Consider the following 18202-nt stretch of genomic DNA (forward strand, 5'->3'; position numbering starts at 1 on the left):
GCCGACTCCATCTCAGGACTAAACAGCTGGATTCCTTCCTGCTTCCGCTCTGAGCCTCGGGAGGGCTAGAGGACAGGGGTAAGGAGAGGCCCTAGGTTGGGGGCAGGGCAGGAGGGGCATGGAGAGAGAAGGGTCCACCTGCCCCCTGGCGAGGGCCTCCCTGGTGCCAGGGAGCAATGAACTTGGCCACTGCTTCTTCCTGTGCCGTTTGAGGTTCCGGCCCCAAAGGAGCCCTCTCCCCAGGGACCACAGGGAGCGGTTACCTTCGGCAGACTTTCCTAGTATCTCAGCCAGGAAGCCTGTGCAAGACCCTGGCGGCAGCTCCCGAGACTCACAGCACCTGTGAGCTCAAAGTGTGTGTTTTGTGGGGAAGGCTTCAGGTCAGATGAAAGTAGCAAGAGGGTAATAGCTTTGAGCAGGACCTTGGCTAGCTCTCCAAGTCGGCTTTGTTTGTGATGTTCCCAAGGGGTGGAAGAATTCTCAACTGGGAGAGGGAGAAAATGACGGGGAGGGTAGCTGAGGCTGGAGAGGGGTTATGGGAACAGGTGCTGGAGGTCAGATGGTCTTGGAGAGGAGAGGAAGGAGTGGGAGAAGGATGGGGGTTCAGACACAAGAGCTGGGAGTCAAGGGCCACGCTTAGCTGTGAAAGGAATGTCTGCAGCCTGGGAGTGAGGCGGAGATGTAAGGGAGTGACCGATGCCAGCCGGAGGAAGAGGCTGGCTACTGGGGATGCCACTGAGATCCAGCCCAAAGCTGGCGGCCTGGAGAGAGAGCTGGGAGCAGCACTGCCTGGAGGCTGGATGAGAAAGTGGGAGGCAGGGCCAGGCTGGAGGCTGAGGGAGGGTCAGAGAAGGAGGCCGGGCCTCTGACACGAGGCCAGAGCAGTTAGTTTAGAACAGGGTTTCTTATTTCGGCACTGTGATGTTTTGGCCAGATAGTTCTTTGTCGTTGGGGGGCCTGTGCTGTGCATTGTAGGATGTTCAGTCGCATCTCTAGCTTCTATCCACTAGGTTGCCAAGTTGTGACAATCAAAAACGTCTCCAGACATTGCCAAATGTCTCCTGGTTGGGGGGTGGGTGGCAAAATCCCCTCTCTGGTTGAGGACACGCAAGTCTATCCTGAGTGCACGATCACCTTATTTTTCAGTGAAGTCTTTGGACGAGGTGAAGGGCATGCTGACCCTGATAAACAGGAGGCCGAATGCCAGCACTTCGGGTGCGGGGAGGGGAGAGGGGCAGGCGAAGGTGTTTTCTGAGCCTGGTCCCGTGAGAGCACCTGTCTCTGGTGTGGCCTTAGGCAGCTCTGCTGAGTAGCTCCCACTTGCCTGGCCAGGCCCATTCCCCTCTCCTCCACCCTGCCCTTCTCTCTGGAAGCCCACAGCTCCTGGCCGGTGCCCTCTCCTTCTGCTGCAGCTCTAGCTACTTCTGGAACAGCTCCTTCTTTTTGCTCCTTCAGGGCCTAGGGTGAAAGTGGCTTCCAGCTGTTGATCGTCTCCCTTCCCTGCCCAGGGAGGGGGGCGCTTCACCACATCCTTTATCCTGCCACACCTCTGCACAAAGTTCCTTCATTAAACTCTCTTCAATCAGCCCCTCTGAGCATGCCATCTGGTTCCTGCTGGGAGGCTGACTGATAGAGCAGTTTTAGATCCAAGCAGCCCTCTTGGAAGGAGGCAGGCTTGGCAGCCTCTCCCACCTACTGCTCTGCTATATGTTATTGATGCTCTTTTGAAATGCATTAGCAACTCAGAAATGGCCTTAAGGTCTGGGAATGTGATTAATCAAACAGCTAATTCTCCACATGAAAAATGCAACATCAGAAAAGGCCCCCTTGCACACTCCTGGCTAATGATTAAAACCATCCTAATACAACCAGTGACTCACTATTACTGATCTGGGCCTGAGTGGGGAACAGGCTGAAGTTGGAGGCCCTGGTACCAGACCTGGCTACACAGCAGGCCTCCAAGAACACTCTATCACTTTGAGGCTTGATTTTCTGTTACTCCGGGATTGTGACTGGGATTGAATGGGCCTTGAGAAATGAGGGGAGATGACAGGAGTGAATGAAGCCCTTTGAGGGCTCTGCAGAGACCTAAGGTCTAATTTACAGAGACACACTGGAGGGGATAATATTTATGATGACGTTAGCTAACATCAATTCAGAACTTATGGCACATTTTTAACCTGTGCTATCTTAACTTAAAAATTATTTATTAGACTTTGCCGGGTCTTAGTTGCAGCATATGGGATCTAGTTCCCTGACCAGGGATCAAACCCTGGCCCCTGCATTGGGAGCTTGGAGTCTTAGCCACTGGACCACCAGAGAAGTCCCTATGTTATCTAAGTTTAATCTTTACAAGAAATTGGTACTATTTCCCCCTCATATTGTGAAGATAAGCCTTAGATTAAACTTATCAATGTCATATAGCTTGTATGTGGAGGAAGAAAGATTCAAACCTGGTGTGTCCAACTCCAGAATTCCTGTTCTAAACCACCAGAGATACTACCTGTGGGTAAGGAGCACTCTAGGGCTTACTAGGGTGTCTATCCTGAATCTCCTCTTCCTCCCACGTGAGAGGATAATAAATGGAATGTTAAGACAGACTCTTCATGTACATCCATTACGTGCCTGGCAGTGTGCAGACTCTGGGGATAAAAGTGTGATCGGGCCTCAGTCTCCTGGAGCTTATTGTCGAGTGCAGGAATCGAGAAACCTTTTCGGTCAAATGTTAGATGGTAAATATTTGGGGCTTTGTGGATGATATGGTTTCTGTCACAACTACTCAACTGTGCCATCAAAGTGTAAAAACGGCCAGAGACAGTATGTAAAGAAATGAACATCACTGTGTTCTATGTTTTTTGCCATGCTGTGAGACTTGTGGGATCTTGAGAGAGTCATTTCCTAGGCAGGTTGACAGGAAATCTAGGGGTCCCCAAGGAGAGAGGGGTCTGGAATTCTCAAGGAGGAAGAAAGGACAAACTTTTCACAGTCTTTGTAGACCAGGACCTGGGGACTGGAGTCGATGAAAATGAGAGGGTAACAGGCAGGAAGGCCAGGGGTCTCCAAATGGAGGAAATAGCCTGCAAGTGTCAGACATTTTTCTCTCTCTTAAGCGGCAGGAGGACACAAACTAGCAATATTTTTTCCTTCTCTATACAAATTTAAAGGGAGGTTTCTCTTAAAATACTGTGTTGCCATAATGACACCTGGTTTATTCTTGAGCCTAGAGATAACCAATGCCTTTTTCTTATGGAAATGTTCGTCTTAAGCTATGCTAATGTGCTATGCCTTTACCCCAAACTCTGTCTCCAAGTCGGTTCCGCTGCCTCTTGGCCCAGAACCTACTTGACAAACCAGTATGTTATACTCAGATACCGCCTCTTGGCCCAGAATCTACTTGACAAACCAGTATGTTATACTCAGATATGGTTCCCCTAATCTGTGTAAATGAAACCATTTGTATGGTGGTCTGCCCTTCTTCAAGATTCAAGTTAATCATTTTATGGCCCAGGATAAACCATTTGGTGCCAAGATTATCCCAAAATGCATCTTATGGGTGAGGGGCCTGGTGCCATTCTGAATTTTAAGACATTCCTTTCTTTCATTAACAGACTGCTAGTGACTATATAACATCCAGCTGAAGACTAGCAGGGGGGTACTCTTTCTGCCCCCTTCTGATGCCTATGTCAGAAGCTTTCTCTATCTCCTTTATACTTTAATAAAACTTTATTACACAAAAGCTCTGAGCTATCAAGCCTCGTCTCTGGCCCCGGATTGAATTCTTCTCCTCAGGGGGCCAAGAATCCTGGTGTATTCGCGTGATTCAACAACAACCTTTCAATCTTAGCTCCCCGACCAGGTATCAAACATGGGTCCTGGCAGTCTTAGCACTGAGTCCTAATCACTGGACTGCCAGGAAAGTCCCTAAATTCTTTTTTTTTAATTTTATGTAATTTTCACATGTCACAGAATATTATTCTATAGTTTTAGAAAAACCGTTTAAGAATGTAAGTCATGAACTTGTAGGTTATACAAAGACAGGTGGTGAGAGGAATCTGTGCTACAAACCATAGCTTGCCTACTCCTGATCTGATGGGAGGAGTACAAAACACTATGGCTTATTAGAAATCAGAGCAGCATTTACTTCTCAGTGAAGGGAAGTAAGTGGAGGGGAAGGGAAGTAAGTGGAGGGGAAGGGAAGTAAGTAAAGGGAAGGGAAGTGTCTGGAAGGGGCAAAAGGAGCTCCTGCAAGTGCTGACCAAGTTCTACTACGTGATCTAAGTCACGGTTACATGGTTACGACTTGTGATGATTCATCAACCAGTACACTTGTGGTCTGTGCAGTTTTCTGTTCATCATACTTTGTAAAGAAAAAAAAAAAAAGTCTGCCATTCCAGTTCTACAAGGATCAAGCTATTAGCTACTGCAGTCACTCAGCAACAATGTTCCCTAAGGGGAATTCGCGATGGGGAAAAACAGCAATGTTCTGTGCTCTGTATGTTGCTGTTTTAGTCCCTAAATCATGTCTGACTCTGTTGGGACCCCGTGGACTGTAGCCCTCCAGGCTCCTCTGTCTATGGGATCACCCTGGCAAGAATACTGAAATGGGTTGCCTTTTCCTGCTCCAGGGGATCTTCCTAACCCAGGGTTCGAACTCATGTCTCCTGCACTGGCAGGTGGATTCTGTACCACTGATCCACCTGGGAAGCCCTGTGCTTTGGATATACTGGCCCCCAGATAGTTGTTATATAACTAACGAAAAATTCCAGTGCCCCCAGATTCTTGCATCTTCCCATACGTGGAAAAGCACTAAAATCATTAACTCAAGATGTCTGTTCTTTGTGGTTAACAGTAATCTTCTTATGCTTGATTACATGTTATTTGCAGTGGGAAAAAAAAAGTTTATAAATATCCTGGCTCCTCCCTTACCTCTTTGAAGCACTGTCTCAGAGTAATCTGAGAGGCTGTCTTCCTGGGCAACAGTCCTGAGTAAGGTGCCAGAATAAAACCGAACTCACAACGTGCACATTGTGCATTATTCTTTCAGCTGACGTCAAATAAAAAGATAACTTAAGAATGATAAAGCAGTTTAATAAGTAATGAGGAGCTGGAGTGTTGAGGGGATAAAAACGGGCGCTAACCCTGCTTGGGAGACGACGGGTCAGGGAAGGCTTCTTCAAGGATGTGCCTGACAGGGCACTTGGGGCGGGGGGTGGGGGAGGCGGCATCACAAGTATTGGGTCAGATGTCACTAGGGCTGTATTTAAAAATACATCTTGTTCATTATGAATTTTTGCCTTAATCTTCATCTTTTAAAACATTGCATTACAATATTATTACCTCGATTTCTGAGGGTTTTGGCGCCCTCTTAAATTTTGCACTCGGGGCCAGTGCAAAATTCGCCTCCGTCTATTCCAGCTTGTTGGACGAGGGTGGGAGACCTGGCTCTGTCCTTAGTACGGAGGGCAAGACTCTCCTGCTGGTCCCTCATCTTTGTAAAGGGAAGGACCGTTACGCAACAAGGTCACTGAGGTTTAAAAATCTTCCTGGCACGACCCGGACTCACCTCGGCGGGGTCGGACCCTGTACAACGCGCCGGAGAAAGTGCCACAGGAAGACCCCTTTCCCAGACTTCCGGACTTCGTCTTTATTACCCAATGGGAGGGGAGGTGCGCTTGAACCCGGCTTGTGATTGGCTGGGACCGAAACGAACCGGGATAGGCTCTCAAAGGGGAACGGCGCCTTGCGTCATCAGCGAGCGACGCTCTAGAGGGAGCAGGTAAGTAAACTAAGCTCCTTTCTAATTGGCTCGCTCTTTCAGGACGGTTGAAACAGCAATGGGGATTTGCTCTCCTCTAAGTCTAGGCTCCAGATAATTGGAGAAAGGGTGAAGACGGGGGAGAAGTTTATTGCGTCACTTACTGCCCGGAAGTCCTGGGGGCCGAGCCTTCAGAGGAAGAGGGTGGGTCGGGGGTGCGGGCCTCTCCCTGTGGGGCGGTGGGGATAGAGCCACCACGCTGTTCGGTCCTGAAGCGTGGGAAGCGGGCTTGGGGGCGGGGTCGAACCTGTGGGCGGGGCGCCAGAGGGCGGGCGGGGCGGGGCGGGGCGGGGGCGGGGCCAGGGAAAGGCCGGGGGCGGGGCCGGGCCCGGCGCGGGAGTGCGGGGCAGCTGGCAGAGTCTGGTCCCTGGGCTGGTTCCTCTTCCCAAGCATGGCTCCGCGCTGTTGGCGCTGGTGGCCCTGGTCGTCTTGGACTCGGACTCGGCTGCCTCCTTCCAGGAGCATCCAGAGTAGGAGCAGAGCGCCTCTAGGGCTGGGTGGGAGTTCGGGGAGGCCTGCGAACGATCCCGTGAGAAGTGGGAGCCAAGCCGGGGCAGGGCTGGAAAGGGGAGAGGGAGGGGACCAGGGCCGAGACTAGAGGGGTGCACTCATGTAGACGGAATGGGGGCGATGTCCAGGGGCAGATGACGGCCTGTGCGGCAAGGTGTGAGGCTGCTGGGGTGAGACAGGGGTCAACAAAGTGCGAAGGGGAGACCATGATGTCCACAGGCATGAGAAGGAGTGAATGAGGGGGATAAGGAGGTCTGTGGGGCAGGAGGAAAGTCTGAAACAGGGGTCTATATGGGTGATAGAGGGCTCTGTGGAAGGAGAGGAGTTAGAAGAGGTAAAACGGGGGATTGTGGGGAGATCCACAGGGACGAGATTGGGTGATGCTGGGTCTCTTGGAAGGTGTGGTATTCTAGCTGAGTGGGTTGGGAAAACCCAGTAAGAAAAATTAAGCAGTGCTGAGCAGTCCTGAGCACCACTTCAGGGGTGATGGGGAGTGTTGAGTAGGCCCTCTAAAGCGGGCTCTGGATGTGGCTGAGATGGGGGCTCTGGATGGACACACAACCTTTGGGGATTCAGATGGAATAAGGGACCCTGGCAAATGTCGAAGCTTTGAAGAAAAAAGAGGAGGATGCATATGAGGGTGAAGCCTAGGAAACTCCATCTTCTCTTTGACATTTAAGTTGGGATTTGGCACAGGCGAGGGAGTCTTGTTCTGACCTTCCGCCCCCATCCCCCACCCTAGACTCCGGCCAGCACTTCTCCACACAGGAGCAGACCCCCCAGATCTGTGTGGTGGGCAGTGGCCCAGCTGGCTTTTACACGGCCCAGCACCTGCTAAAGGTAAGCCACTTCCCCCTGGTTCCTTTTCCCAAGATTCACCTGCTGCTTCAGTCCTAAGTGCAAGCCCCACTCCTTTGGGTTTTAAAAGCACTCCTGGATTCCTGATGGGGAAGAGGCTCCCAGCCCATCTGGACAGGACACTTGTACATGCTTTGTCACCTGGGGCTCCCCACTCTAGGTCCTCAGCTCGGAGAGAAGTGTGTTTACCTCCTGGGTGGTGGTTCATGGCAGACAGTTGGCTATGCTTTTCTGGCCAGGTACTCCAGGGTTAGGGTTAGGGTTAGGTTACTCCAGACCTGGAGGATAACTTTGTCCTGCCCCTCATCTTCCCTTCTTTCTCCTCTCTCTCCTCTCTGTTCCCAATATCCTGCATCTTGAGGCCACCCGCTCTTCTCAAGGCCCTCTGTAACGTTAGGCGCCTCATTGCACTCTCCTTGCCAATAGTTCCAGCCCTCCCCATGCCATGCTGTTTTTTCAGCCTGCTCTCCACTCCCCATCCTACCCCTTCCCCCACCCCATGGCCAGAGTCTCAAGGTTTATAGTAGTAGCCTTGGCGGGCAGGGCCCCAAGGTTGCTGGTTACCCTTGAAACATCAGCAGGCCTTGGTGGGGCGGGAGTCGGGGATGGGAGAGGGGTGTGGGCGAATTCAGCTGACTGAGACATAGGACAATGACCTTGCTGTGGAGAGAAAAGAGAAAGGATGAATATATTAATTATACACTCTACTTAAAAAGTAGGGTGATCAACCTTCCCAGTTTGTCTATGGTGTGAGGCTTTCAGTCTTAAAGCTGGGAGGGTCTTGGGGAGGCCAGGATGAGTTGGTCCCCTTGCCAGAAAGTGACCTAAGCTCACCTTCCAAGTAGCACAGGTAAAAGAGCTAATTACAGTGAAGTGACCAGTAAGAGCCTGGTAAGTGGGGTCAGCAGGAAAGTGCTTCTTGGAGAAGGTGTGTTTGAGTTGCACTGAAGGAGCCTCCCAGGCTCTGGAGAGGGGCTCCCACATGTGGGGCTTCATTACAGGCCAGTTTCCATGGGTTACGACAGACCTAGGCACTGGGAGGGAGACCAGGGATCTTCCACGGCTTGTGTAAGGGGAGCTGTGTGAGCAGAGCCTGAAATCTGGGGAGAGGGGCCTTCCAGGCAGGGTTCTCAGTGCCCCTAGTGTGAACAGAGGCTCTGCCCTGTGCCTACTTTCCCTGTGGGAGGTACTGGGGCTGGGCACCGGGGCCAGTTACAAGCTGGTCCCTGCCCACTGGGAGCTTCAGACTACCAGCTATGGTCCTGTGACAGGAACACGAGGCACGTTTGGGACAGTGAAACTTAGCTGAGTCAGGCACTGTCTACACAGCATGTCCTCACAGCATCAAGACAACTTGTGAAGCAGGTGGCATGACTCTTGCTTCAGAGGTGAGAATGCTGAGGCTGAGTGAGGCTGCCCAAGGCCCACTGCTGAGCAGGGAAGGCCTGGTGGACTGAGCGTGGACTGTCCGATGGCAGAGCCTGCCCTTAAGGTCCACTCTGGGCCATTCAGTTATCAAGCACTGGACGCTGACATGATCCAGGACGGCTTGGCCCTGGGAACATGGGCATGAGCAGGACAGACGTGGTCGCCACGGTCAAGGACCTGACAGTCTACTTGGGGGGCTGTGGAGTAGAGAAGAGGGTTTACGTGATAGTCCAGGATTCTGATGGGCGAGGGGGCTCTGTGTACAGGTGGGACACCTAACCCAGCTGGAGGGGGTGATGTCCTTGATCTATTTCTAAAGGACAGAAGGAGGGGTGGGGGAGGAGGCCAGAGAGCCCCAGGCTCAGAGAACTAGCTGACAAACACCCAGAGGAAAGAGAATGCTGGTTTGGGGATGGGCGAGTTGGGGAGGTGGAAGGTGAGAGCAGAGGCTGGAGGAGGTGCGTGGGCCCAGGCGCCGGGGACCTGGGAGCCCCTGAGCAGGCTGGACTCCGGCAGTTTCTCTTGGTGCTGTCCATCCCCCTCTCTCCATCAGAGTCCCCTGGGGGACTGGTGAAAAGGCACATTTCTGGGCCTCCTTTTCACCTAATCAAGCCGTGACTGGGGCCCAGGAATCAACATTTGAAAACAGCATGCCTCCCTTTGTCCTGGGCGTGCAGTTGCCACAGGTGTTTGGCTTCACCAAAGGGTTTTGGGGGAGGGGGTTGAAAGCACCCTGATTTCGTTCTGGAGCTCTCTCTGCCTGCAGGGTGGGAGGCAGGGCTGGTGACCAGGAGAGCAGTGGGAGCCAGCCGCAGTGGGGAGGATGGGGGTCCAATTGGACATGGTCGAGGGGAGTCAGAGAGAAACCTCAGCTTCTGGCTCGGGGTGGAAGGAAGCCCAGGAGCAGAGGGGGAGAGGTTTGGGGGAAGGGGACTGGCTTCCATCTGGATCGGTGTTTGGTGTCTCGGGTGAGCTGTTCAGGGGTCTCAGGCTTGGTAGGAGGGCTGGGCAGAAGAGAGGAGAATGTCATCAGTAAGTCCACAGGAATTTGAGATCATAGGAGGGAGTGATGACACCTCCCCAGGGAGTGTCCTGGGCAAGGGGAGGGGGCCTCAGATTGGAAGAACCTCCGAGAATATTCTTGTTAGAGAAGGAATAGAGCAAAGAGGACCTGGGAAAGAACAGCCAGAGGGATTGAGGGACGGGGGAGAGCTAGGAGGCACCAGTGGTAAAGAACCCGCCTGCCAAACAGGAGACACAAGAGATGAGGGTTCGATCCCCGGGTCGGGAAGATCCCCTGGAGGAGGAAATGGCAACCCACTGCAGTATTCTTGCCTAGAGAATCCCATGGACGAAGGAGCCTGGTGGGCTACAGGTGGGGTCCCAAAGAATCACGACTGAATCGACTTAGCACTCATGTGAGAGCTAGGAAGGAGTGGCTTCCTGGAAGAGGAGTCCGGTCCTGTGGGAGAACCAGTGAACAGGTCCAGCGGGTTTGGTCTTATGGAGGTGGCCTTGGAAAGGGCCCTGTGACCTAGAGGGAAGGCTCCAAGCTGGAAAGAAGGAAAGATAAGATGGGAAGGCAGATAGTGTATACTATTGACCTCCAGCCTAAGCAGTTTGAACCTTGTCCTGAGGCCGGGCAGCCAGGGAAGGTTCGTGAGCCAGGCGGTGAGACTCAGCCACCACAACTGCAGTGACGGTAACAGCTTTTGATTGAACACTCGCAGTGGATCTCGCCCGGGGCTGAGGGTGCAGGCCTTGCTCATTGCATCTGGAGCATCACGCCAGAAGGAATGTTCCGTGGTCCAGAGAAGTTAAGAATCATTCCCGCAGCACAGAGTCAGATAGTGGTGGCGCTGGGTCAGCTCCCGCGGCTGTTGACTCCAAAACTTCAGCTCTTCAAGGGCACAGTGAGGTCGGCGGGGCAGAGGGAGGTGGTTCTAGTACCGCCTGTGGATGGCACGGATGGGGAGAGTCAGCAGGCACGGTGGGCAGTCGGGGGGCCTGGACCTGGACACAGGCAGTGGGCTTCCCAGGTGGCGCTAGTGGTCAAGAACCTGCCTGTCACGGCAGGAGACAAGAGACATGGGTTTGATCCCTGGGTCGGGAAGATCCCCTGGAGGAGGAAATGGCAACCCACTCCAGTATTCTTGCCTGGAGAATTCCATGGACAGAAAAGCCTGGTGGGCCACAGTCCATGGGGTCGCAAAGAGTTGGACACAACTGAGCGACTGAGCACACACACAGGTATAAGTTTCCAAGTGTGGGTCTCAGGTCATCCACAGGCTGGGCATTTCTAGAAGTGTCAAAGGGTTCTAGGACAGGGTTGTGTGTCACGCCTGACCAAATAGATGGAGAAGCTCTCCTGATACAGCTCCAGTGGAGGGAAAGCTGCTGCCTTCTTCGGCTGGCCAACAGTCTCACCGTCTCAATGGGCTGGTGGTCCTTGAAATCAGGCCTTGGCTGCCCTGGCTCTGGACTGCCCATCCCTCTAGTCTGGCTCTCTAGGCAGGTGAGGACAGATGGGCCTTTCTCTCTCCTGTGTCCTCAGCCCACTGAGCGGGCCTGTCCTGCTTTGCCCCGGGAAGGGCAGACTTAGCCTCTGCTTCAACCCCACCAGGGCTTCCCAGGAGGCCTGCCCATGCAGGAAATGTAGGCGATGTGGGTTCCATCCTTGGGTCAGGAAGATCCCCTGGAGGAGGAAACGGCAACCCACTCCAGAATTCTTGCCTGAAGAATCCCATGGACAGAGGAGCCTGGCAGGCTACGGTCCACGGGTTGCAAAGAGTCAGCCACGGCTAAAGCGACTTAGCATGCAAGACACTTGGCCCCACCAGCTGCTGCCCTCTCCCCCAGCACCACTCCCGGGCCCACGTGGATATCTACGAGAAACAGCTGGTGCCCTTCGGCCTGGTGCGCTTTGGCGTGGCGCCTGACCACCCCGAGGTCAAGGTGGGTGTCTCTGGGTTCAGACCGGGGGTTAAGAGACTTTGGTCAAGATACTGGAGCGGGAGGGAGGCTCCTGGACCTCATGGGATGACCCCAGGCTCTCTGGAGGGGGCGACACCCTGGACACTGTGGGGTGAGGGTGGCATTGCCATGGGCCCTGGCTCTGCCCCACCCTCTAACCCCCCACCCTGGGCCTGGCAGAATGTTATCAACACCTTTACCCAGACGGCCCGCTCTGACCGCTGTGCCTTCTATGGCAACGTGGAGGTGGGCAGGGATGTGACTGTGCAGGAGCTGCGGGACGCCTACCACGCCGTGGTGCTGGTGAGTGCAGGCGCGTGGGCGGGGGAGGTGGCGGCTGGGGGGACGCTATGGAGAAGGAGCTGCAAGGAGGCCAGTGGGAGCCTGGGCGCTGGGCTGCCTGGCCCCTTAGCTGCCGCTGAGGCCTCTGGTTCTGTCCTCAGAGCTATGGGGCAGAGGACCATCAGGCCCTGGATATCCCTGGTGAGGAGTTGCCCGGCGTGTTCTCGGCCCGGGCCTTTGTAGGCTGGTACAATGGGCTTCCTGAGAACCGGGAGGTGAGTTTGGGGAGCCTTCTCCCAGCCTCTTCCCACTCCTCCGCTAGCTCTTGGCTCCCACAGCTGGGGGAAGGGGCAGCCACAGACCTGGGAGGCGGCTGGTGAGATGAGATATGAAGCATTAGGCTGGCCAAGGTGGGGAGGCTTCTGGGAAGAGGGGGTGATGGGTGGTGGGGGCGGGACCTGGGTTGAAACTCTGAGCGCAGAGGAGCCTGAGGCTATGCCTGGGGATGGGGCATGAGGCTGAGGTCAGCCTGACTGAGGCCCAGGCTGGGTGAGCCTCATCCCGACCTCTGTCCCCTAGCTGGCCCCGGACCTGAGCTGTGACACAGCCGTGATTCTGGGGCAGGGGAATGTGGCTCTGGACGTGGCCCGGATCCTGCTGACCCCACCCGACCACCTGGAGGTGAGTGGGTAGATCATGGGCTGGAAGGGTGGGAGTTAGGGGTTACACCAAGGAGAGGAGGCCCCTGTCTACAGGGTTTGGGCCTCGTCCCTCCAGCCTGAACTCAGTGCCTGCTTCCCCACGTGCCGGGGCAGAGGCCTTCTAAAAGGCAGCTCTGCTGCTGCTGCTGCTGCTGCTAAGTCGCTTCAGTCGTGTCCGACTCTGTGCAACCCGAGACGGCAGCCCACCAGGCTCCCCTGTCCCTGGGATTCTCCAGGCAAGAACACTGGAGTGGGTTGCCATTTCCTTCTCCAATGCAGGAAAGTGAAAAGTGAAAGTGAAGTCGCTCAGTTGTGTCCGACTTTTAGCTACCCCATGGACTGCAGCCCACCAGGCTCCTCTGTCCATGGGATTTTCCAGGCAAGAGTACTGGAGTGGGGTGCCATTGCCTTCTCTGAAAAGGCAGCTTTACCTCACGCCATTTCCTCATCACTTTCTGCACTACGTAGGCTTTTTAAAAGGAAAAGTTCTCAGTGTGCACACACCCCTCCCCCGCTCAGAACCCTCTCTTCATGCCTCCTATATGTGCACGTGCGTGCTACATCGCTAAATCGTGTCCGACTCTTTGCGACCCAACGACTGTAGCCCACTAGGCAGCTCTGTCCATGGGATTCTCCAGGCGAGAATAACTGGAGTGGGTTGCCATGCCCTCCTCCAGGGGAAGTGAAAGTCGCTCAGTCATGTCTGACTCATTGCGGCTGTATAGTCCATGGAATTCTCCAGGCCAGAACATGGAGTGGGTAGCCTTTCCCTTCTCCAGGGGATCTTCCAGACCCAGGGATCAAACCCAGGCCTCGCGCACTGCAGGTGGATTCATCTTTAATTAATTTTTTAAAATAATTTCAGTTAGTTTATTTTTGGCTGTGCTGGGTCTTTGTTGCTGGGCAGGCATTTCTCCAGCTGCATTGAGCAGGGCCTACTCTCTGGTCGTGGTGCGAGGGTCTCATCGCGGTGGCTTCTCTTGTCTCAGAGCACAGGCTGGAGGGTGCGCGGGCTTCACTAGTCGCAACTCCCGGGCTCTAGAGCACAGGCTCAGTAGTAGTGGCGCGCAGGCTTAGTTGCTCCAGGGCACGTGGGATCTTCCCGGATCAGGAATTGAACCCACGTCTCCTGCAGCAGCAGGCAGATTCTTTATTACTGACCACCAGGGAAACTCACCTGTATTCATCTTTTAGCTCTCGGTTCAGTTGTCCCTTCCTCCAGGAAGCCTTCCAGGACCGTCCTGAATGGGTCTGCCTCCCCTCCTTCCGTGGGCTCGGCTACTGTTTGTTTCAGAGCATGTTGTCACCACCACAGTGTTACACTTATTAGTGAATATTCGATAAGCCTCTCTCCCCCACATCAGAAGCTCTGTGTGGCCGGCACCGTGTCTCTTTTGTTCACCATTGACCCTGCCTGCTATGCCCCTTGCACACTTGGTAAACACTTGTTGAATGAAGATCGTCAGCCTGGTTTGCTACTCAGTTCAGTTCAGTCACTCAGTCGTGACCGACTCTTTGCAACCCCGTGGACTGCAGTACACCAGGCTTCCCTGTCCATCACCAGCTCCCGGAGCTCGCTCAAACTCATGTCCATCTAGTTGATGATGCCATCCAACCATCTCATCCTCTGTCGTCCCCTTCTCCTCCTGCCTTCAATCTTTCCCAGCATCAGGGTCTTTTCCAAGGAGTCAGTTCTTTGCATCAGGTGGCCAAAGTATTGGAGTTTCAGCTTCAGCATCAGTCCTTCCAATGAATATTTAGGACTGATCTCCTTCAGAATGGACTGGGGATCTCCTTGCAATCCAAGGGACTCTGAAGAGTCTTCTCCAAAACCACAGTTCAAAAGCATCAATTCTTCCACGCTCAGCTTTCTTTATAGTCCAACTCTCACATCCATATATTACTACTGGAAAAACCATAGCTTTGACTAGACAGACCTTTGTTGGCAAAGTAATGTCTCTGCTTTTTAATATGCTGTCTAGGTTTATCATAGCTTTTCTTCCAAGGAGCAAGCATCTTTTAATTTCATGACTGCAGTCACCATCTGCAGTGATTTGGGAGCCCAAGAAAATAAAGTCTGTCACTGTTTCCATTGTTTCCCCATCTGTTTACCATGAAGGGATGGGACGGGTTTGCTGCTAGTTGGAACCATTTGCAGAATTGGCGGCAGTGCTCTGTCTGGCCACCAGAGGGGACAGTGTTGCCATTTCAGGCTGCCAACCTTCTCACGGCCCAGGGCCTGGACACCAGCAAATGGAGAGTCCCCTTCTGCTGTCGTTTTCCAGTGACTTTAAGGTCCTCCTTTTGTGCCAGAAAACGGACATCACTGAGGCCGCCCTGGGAGCCCTGAGACAGAGTCGGGTGAAGACGGTGTGGATCGTGGGCCGACGTGGACCCCTACAAGTGGCCTTCACCATAAAGGTGCTGCGGTCTGAGGGCCAGGGGCCAGGGTCCCTTGGGAGGCGTGGCATGGCAGAGCTGCCCAGGGTGGACGAGGGGGAGCCAGGCAGGGCCCCCAGGGGCCCAGTGCCTTCCGTGGTGGTGGGTGGTGGTGGTGTCTCCCCTGGGCTGGGTTCTGGGGTGGGCTCAGGAGTGGACAGCGCTCTGGGCCTGACCCTCTCGCCCACTCCCCACTCCCACCCCCAAGGAGCTTCGGGAGATGATTCAGTTACCAGGAACTCGGCCCATGTTGGATCCTGCGGATTTCTTGGGTCTCCAGGACAGAATCAAGGGTGAGGGGCCCTGGCCTGGCTCCCCAGCTCACTAGGAGGGGATGGTCTAGGTCAGAGAGGGCTGGGGGGAGGGCATGTGGGGAGAGGGCTGGAACCCAGACACGCCCTGGAATGTCCTGCGTTGCTAACAGAGGCCGCTCGCCCGAGGAAGCGGCTGATGGAACTGCTGCTTCGAACAGCCACGGAGAAGCCAGGGGTGGAGGAGGCTGCCCGCCGGGCATCAGCCTCCCGTGCCTGGGGCCTCCGCTTCTTCCGAAGCCCGCAGCAGGTCCTGCCCTCGCCAGATGGGCGGCGGGCGGCAGGCATCCGCCTGGCAGTCACCAGACTGGAGGTGAGTCTCCTGTTCCCCAAAGACATCCCCGTTCTCAAGTCTCCCTACCCCCCAGCCTGGTGTTTCTCACACTCTACCCACAGGGCATTGGAGAGGCCACCCGGGCAGTGCCCACTGGGGATGTGGAGGACCTCCCCTGTGGGCTGGTGCTGAGCAGCATTGGGTATAAGAGCTGCCCCATCGACCCCAGTGTGCCCTTTGACCCCAAGCTCGGGGTCGTCCCCAATATGGAGGGCCGGGTTGTGGATGTGCCAGGTGAGAGGGCGTGGCGGGGGGACAGGGAGGCTCGTGTCTCTCAGGGCTGTTTCACATTCATTCCTTCATCAGGTGACATGTGCTAGGAAACTGTTCTGAGTCAGGCTCATGACTCAGCCCCACCCACCTCCTGGCCCTACGAGAAGTCCCCAGTGTAGCTGAGACGCCCACTCGTATGTCTGGTTATTAAATCGGTCAGGGTGCTGAGGCCTGCTCTGGGCTAGGCCAGGGCCGAGACTAGAGATTAAGCAGCAGCTTAATCCTCATCCTCTGCAAGTTAGCAGTCTGGTTAAGTACCCACATGTGCACTGCACTCAGTTGCTTAGTCCTGTCCCACCCTTTGTGACCCCATGGACTGTAGCCCACCAGGCTCCTCTGTCCACAGGGATTCTCTGGGCAAGAATGCTGGAGTGGGTTACCATACCCTCCTCCAGGGGATCGTCTCAACCCAGGGATCAAACCCAGGTCTCCCGCATTGCAGGTGGATTCTTTAATGTCTGAGCCACCAGGGAAGCCCAAAAAACCACATACCTATCTAGTTATTAATTTAGTCAGTGTTTACTGAGAGCCTACTGAAGCAAGGTGACAGGACCCAGCTCCTCCGGGGAACGCCAAGATGCAGCGACACTAAGGTGTTAAGGTGGGGGGCGGTGCGTGCTGAGAACACCTGGGTGTGTTGGGGGAGACTGAGGGCAGTGGCAGCAGACGAGTGGGCCCCGCTGATGGGTGCTGGGGGCCATCCTCCTAGCATGTGTGTCCTGGGGCTCAGGCTTGCCAGGGTGTCCAGCCCACTCCCCATGCCTTCACCCTCTGTCACCCCCACACCCCCAGGCCTCTACTGCAGCGGCTGGGTGAAGCGGGGACCCACAGGTGTCATCACCACCACCATGACCGACAGCTTCCTCACCGGCCAGATTCTGCTACAGGACCTGAAGGCCGGGCACCTGCCGTCTGGCCCCAGGCCGGGCTCTGCATTCATCAAGGCCCTGCTGGACAGCCGAGGTCTGGGCCCCGTGTGAGCTCCCAGGAGGTTGCGGGGGGGTGTCTGGGGGAGGTCCCTGGGCCCGAAGGGGGCTGCTCCCCACTGGGGCAGGGGAGCAGGTAGAGGCCCTGAGCCATCTTCCCTCTGCCGCAGGGGTCTGGCCCGTGTCTTTCTCGGACTGGGAGAAACTGGATGCTGAGGAGGTGTCCCGGGGCCAGGCCTCGGGGAAGCCCAGAGAGAAGCTGCTGGATCCTCAGGAGATGCTGCGGCTGCTGGGGCACTGAGCCCAGATCCCAGCCCCGCTGGGTGCAGAGAGAAGAGGAGGGTGAGCCCAGATCCCAGCCCTGCTCAGAGAAGAGAGGAGGCGCGCTGGACAGCGGAGAGGCGTCGGGGTCAGCCTGAGCGGGACTCTGCACCCCAGCTGCGTCGTCTGCCCGTCCTGGCATACAGCCCTGGCTGCCTCTTCTCCAGGGGCGTGGGAGCACTTTCTGGAGCTAGGTCACTGCTGCCAGTGTGGGTACCTTTCAGCAAGGAGATAACCTTAGTTAGGGATGGAGGCAGGTACAGGCTGACCTCCGTCCCTCCTGTCTCTATCCTGCTGGACTGTGGAGGGTCCCCAGGTCAGGAATATGCTGGAAATAAAGCACCTGCCACCTAGAGTCACTGGTTCGTGTGCGCGACTTCTTTCGAGGCCCAGGGTCACCTTCGGGCCGCAGCTCCCCTCCGGTCGCCAGGTGGCGCTGCAGAGCCAGCTCCCTGCCCCCGGGGGGGGGCGGGGGCGGGGGGTGGTTTTGGCAGCCCCGCTTCGCGCCCACCAGTCTTCCCAGCTCGGCCCTGCTGGTGCGGCCGGCCTGCCTTCTGCCCGCCCTGCAAGCACACTGTGACCCCAGCCTGTCCGCTCCGCTCGCCCTCCTGTCGGGTCCCCGTCCCTGGTTGTCTCCAGCATAACCAAGTGCAAGACAAAAAGTGGGAGCCAGGGCGCCGGGCGGCGCTTGCCCCACGCGTCCCTGTGGCCCCTCGGACTTGCCGGGGTCCCCCGCTCTCTCATTCCCAATGCCTCCCCGCCTTGTTGCTTTCCAGCCAGATAGGTCTTTGAAAAATAGCACCCCGGTGTCCCTAGCGTGTTCATCATCTTTTTACCAGCCCCCCAAGCTGCCGGCCTCACTTTACAGACCAGGGGGGAATCCTCGAAATTAACCAGCCCAAGGTCACACACCCACTGAGCCTGGGGCTCGAACCCAGGGCTGCGGGTAGCCTGTTTTCTCCGAGGCCGTAGGGTCTGGGGACATGGGGAGAAGGGACACGCCGGCGGGGTGGGCCGGCCGGGGCGGGGCG

The 18202-nt window shown here is 55.5% G+C and overlaps 1 protein-coding gene across 2 annotated transcripts; it reads left to right on the forward strand.

Annotated features, from left to right (window-relative positions):
- Positions 1-6124: 6124 nt before the first annotated feature.
- On the forward strand, positions 6125-17526 carry FDXR (ferredoxin reductase). Of its 2 annotated transcripts, none has more exons than XM_019982299.2 (12): positions 6125-6285; positions 7068-7165; positions 11471-11566; positions 11765-11887; positions 12028-12141; positions 12446-12547; positions 14881-14988; positions 15215-15299; positions 15431-15630; positions 15714-15885; positions 16717-16887; positions 17021-17526. In XM_019982299.2, the coding sequence occupies exons 1-12, from the start codon at positions 6207-6209 to the stop codon at positions 17149-17151; spliced, it is 1479 nt and encodes a 492-aa protein (XP_019837858.2). In that variant the 5' UTR covers positions 6125-6206; the 3' UTR covers positions 17152-17526. The 2 variants fall into 2 exon arrangements, with proteins under 2 accessions (XP_019837858.2, XP_070630216.1); XM_070774115.1 differs by having other exon boundaries at positions 11789-11887.
- The last annotated feature ends 676 nt before the right edge of the window (positions 17527-18202 follow it).

Source organism: Bos indicus, chromosome 19 (genome assembly GCF_029378745.1).
Source record: "Bos indicus isolate NIAB-ARS_2022 breed Sahiwal x Tharparkar chromosome 19, NIAB-ARS_B.indTharparkar_mat_pri_1.0, whole genome shotgun sequence".
Classification (NCBI taxonomy): domain Eukaryota; kingdom Metazoa; phylum Chordata; class Mammalia; order Artiodactyla; family Bovidae; genus Bos; species Bos indicus.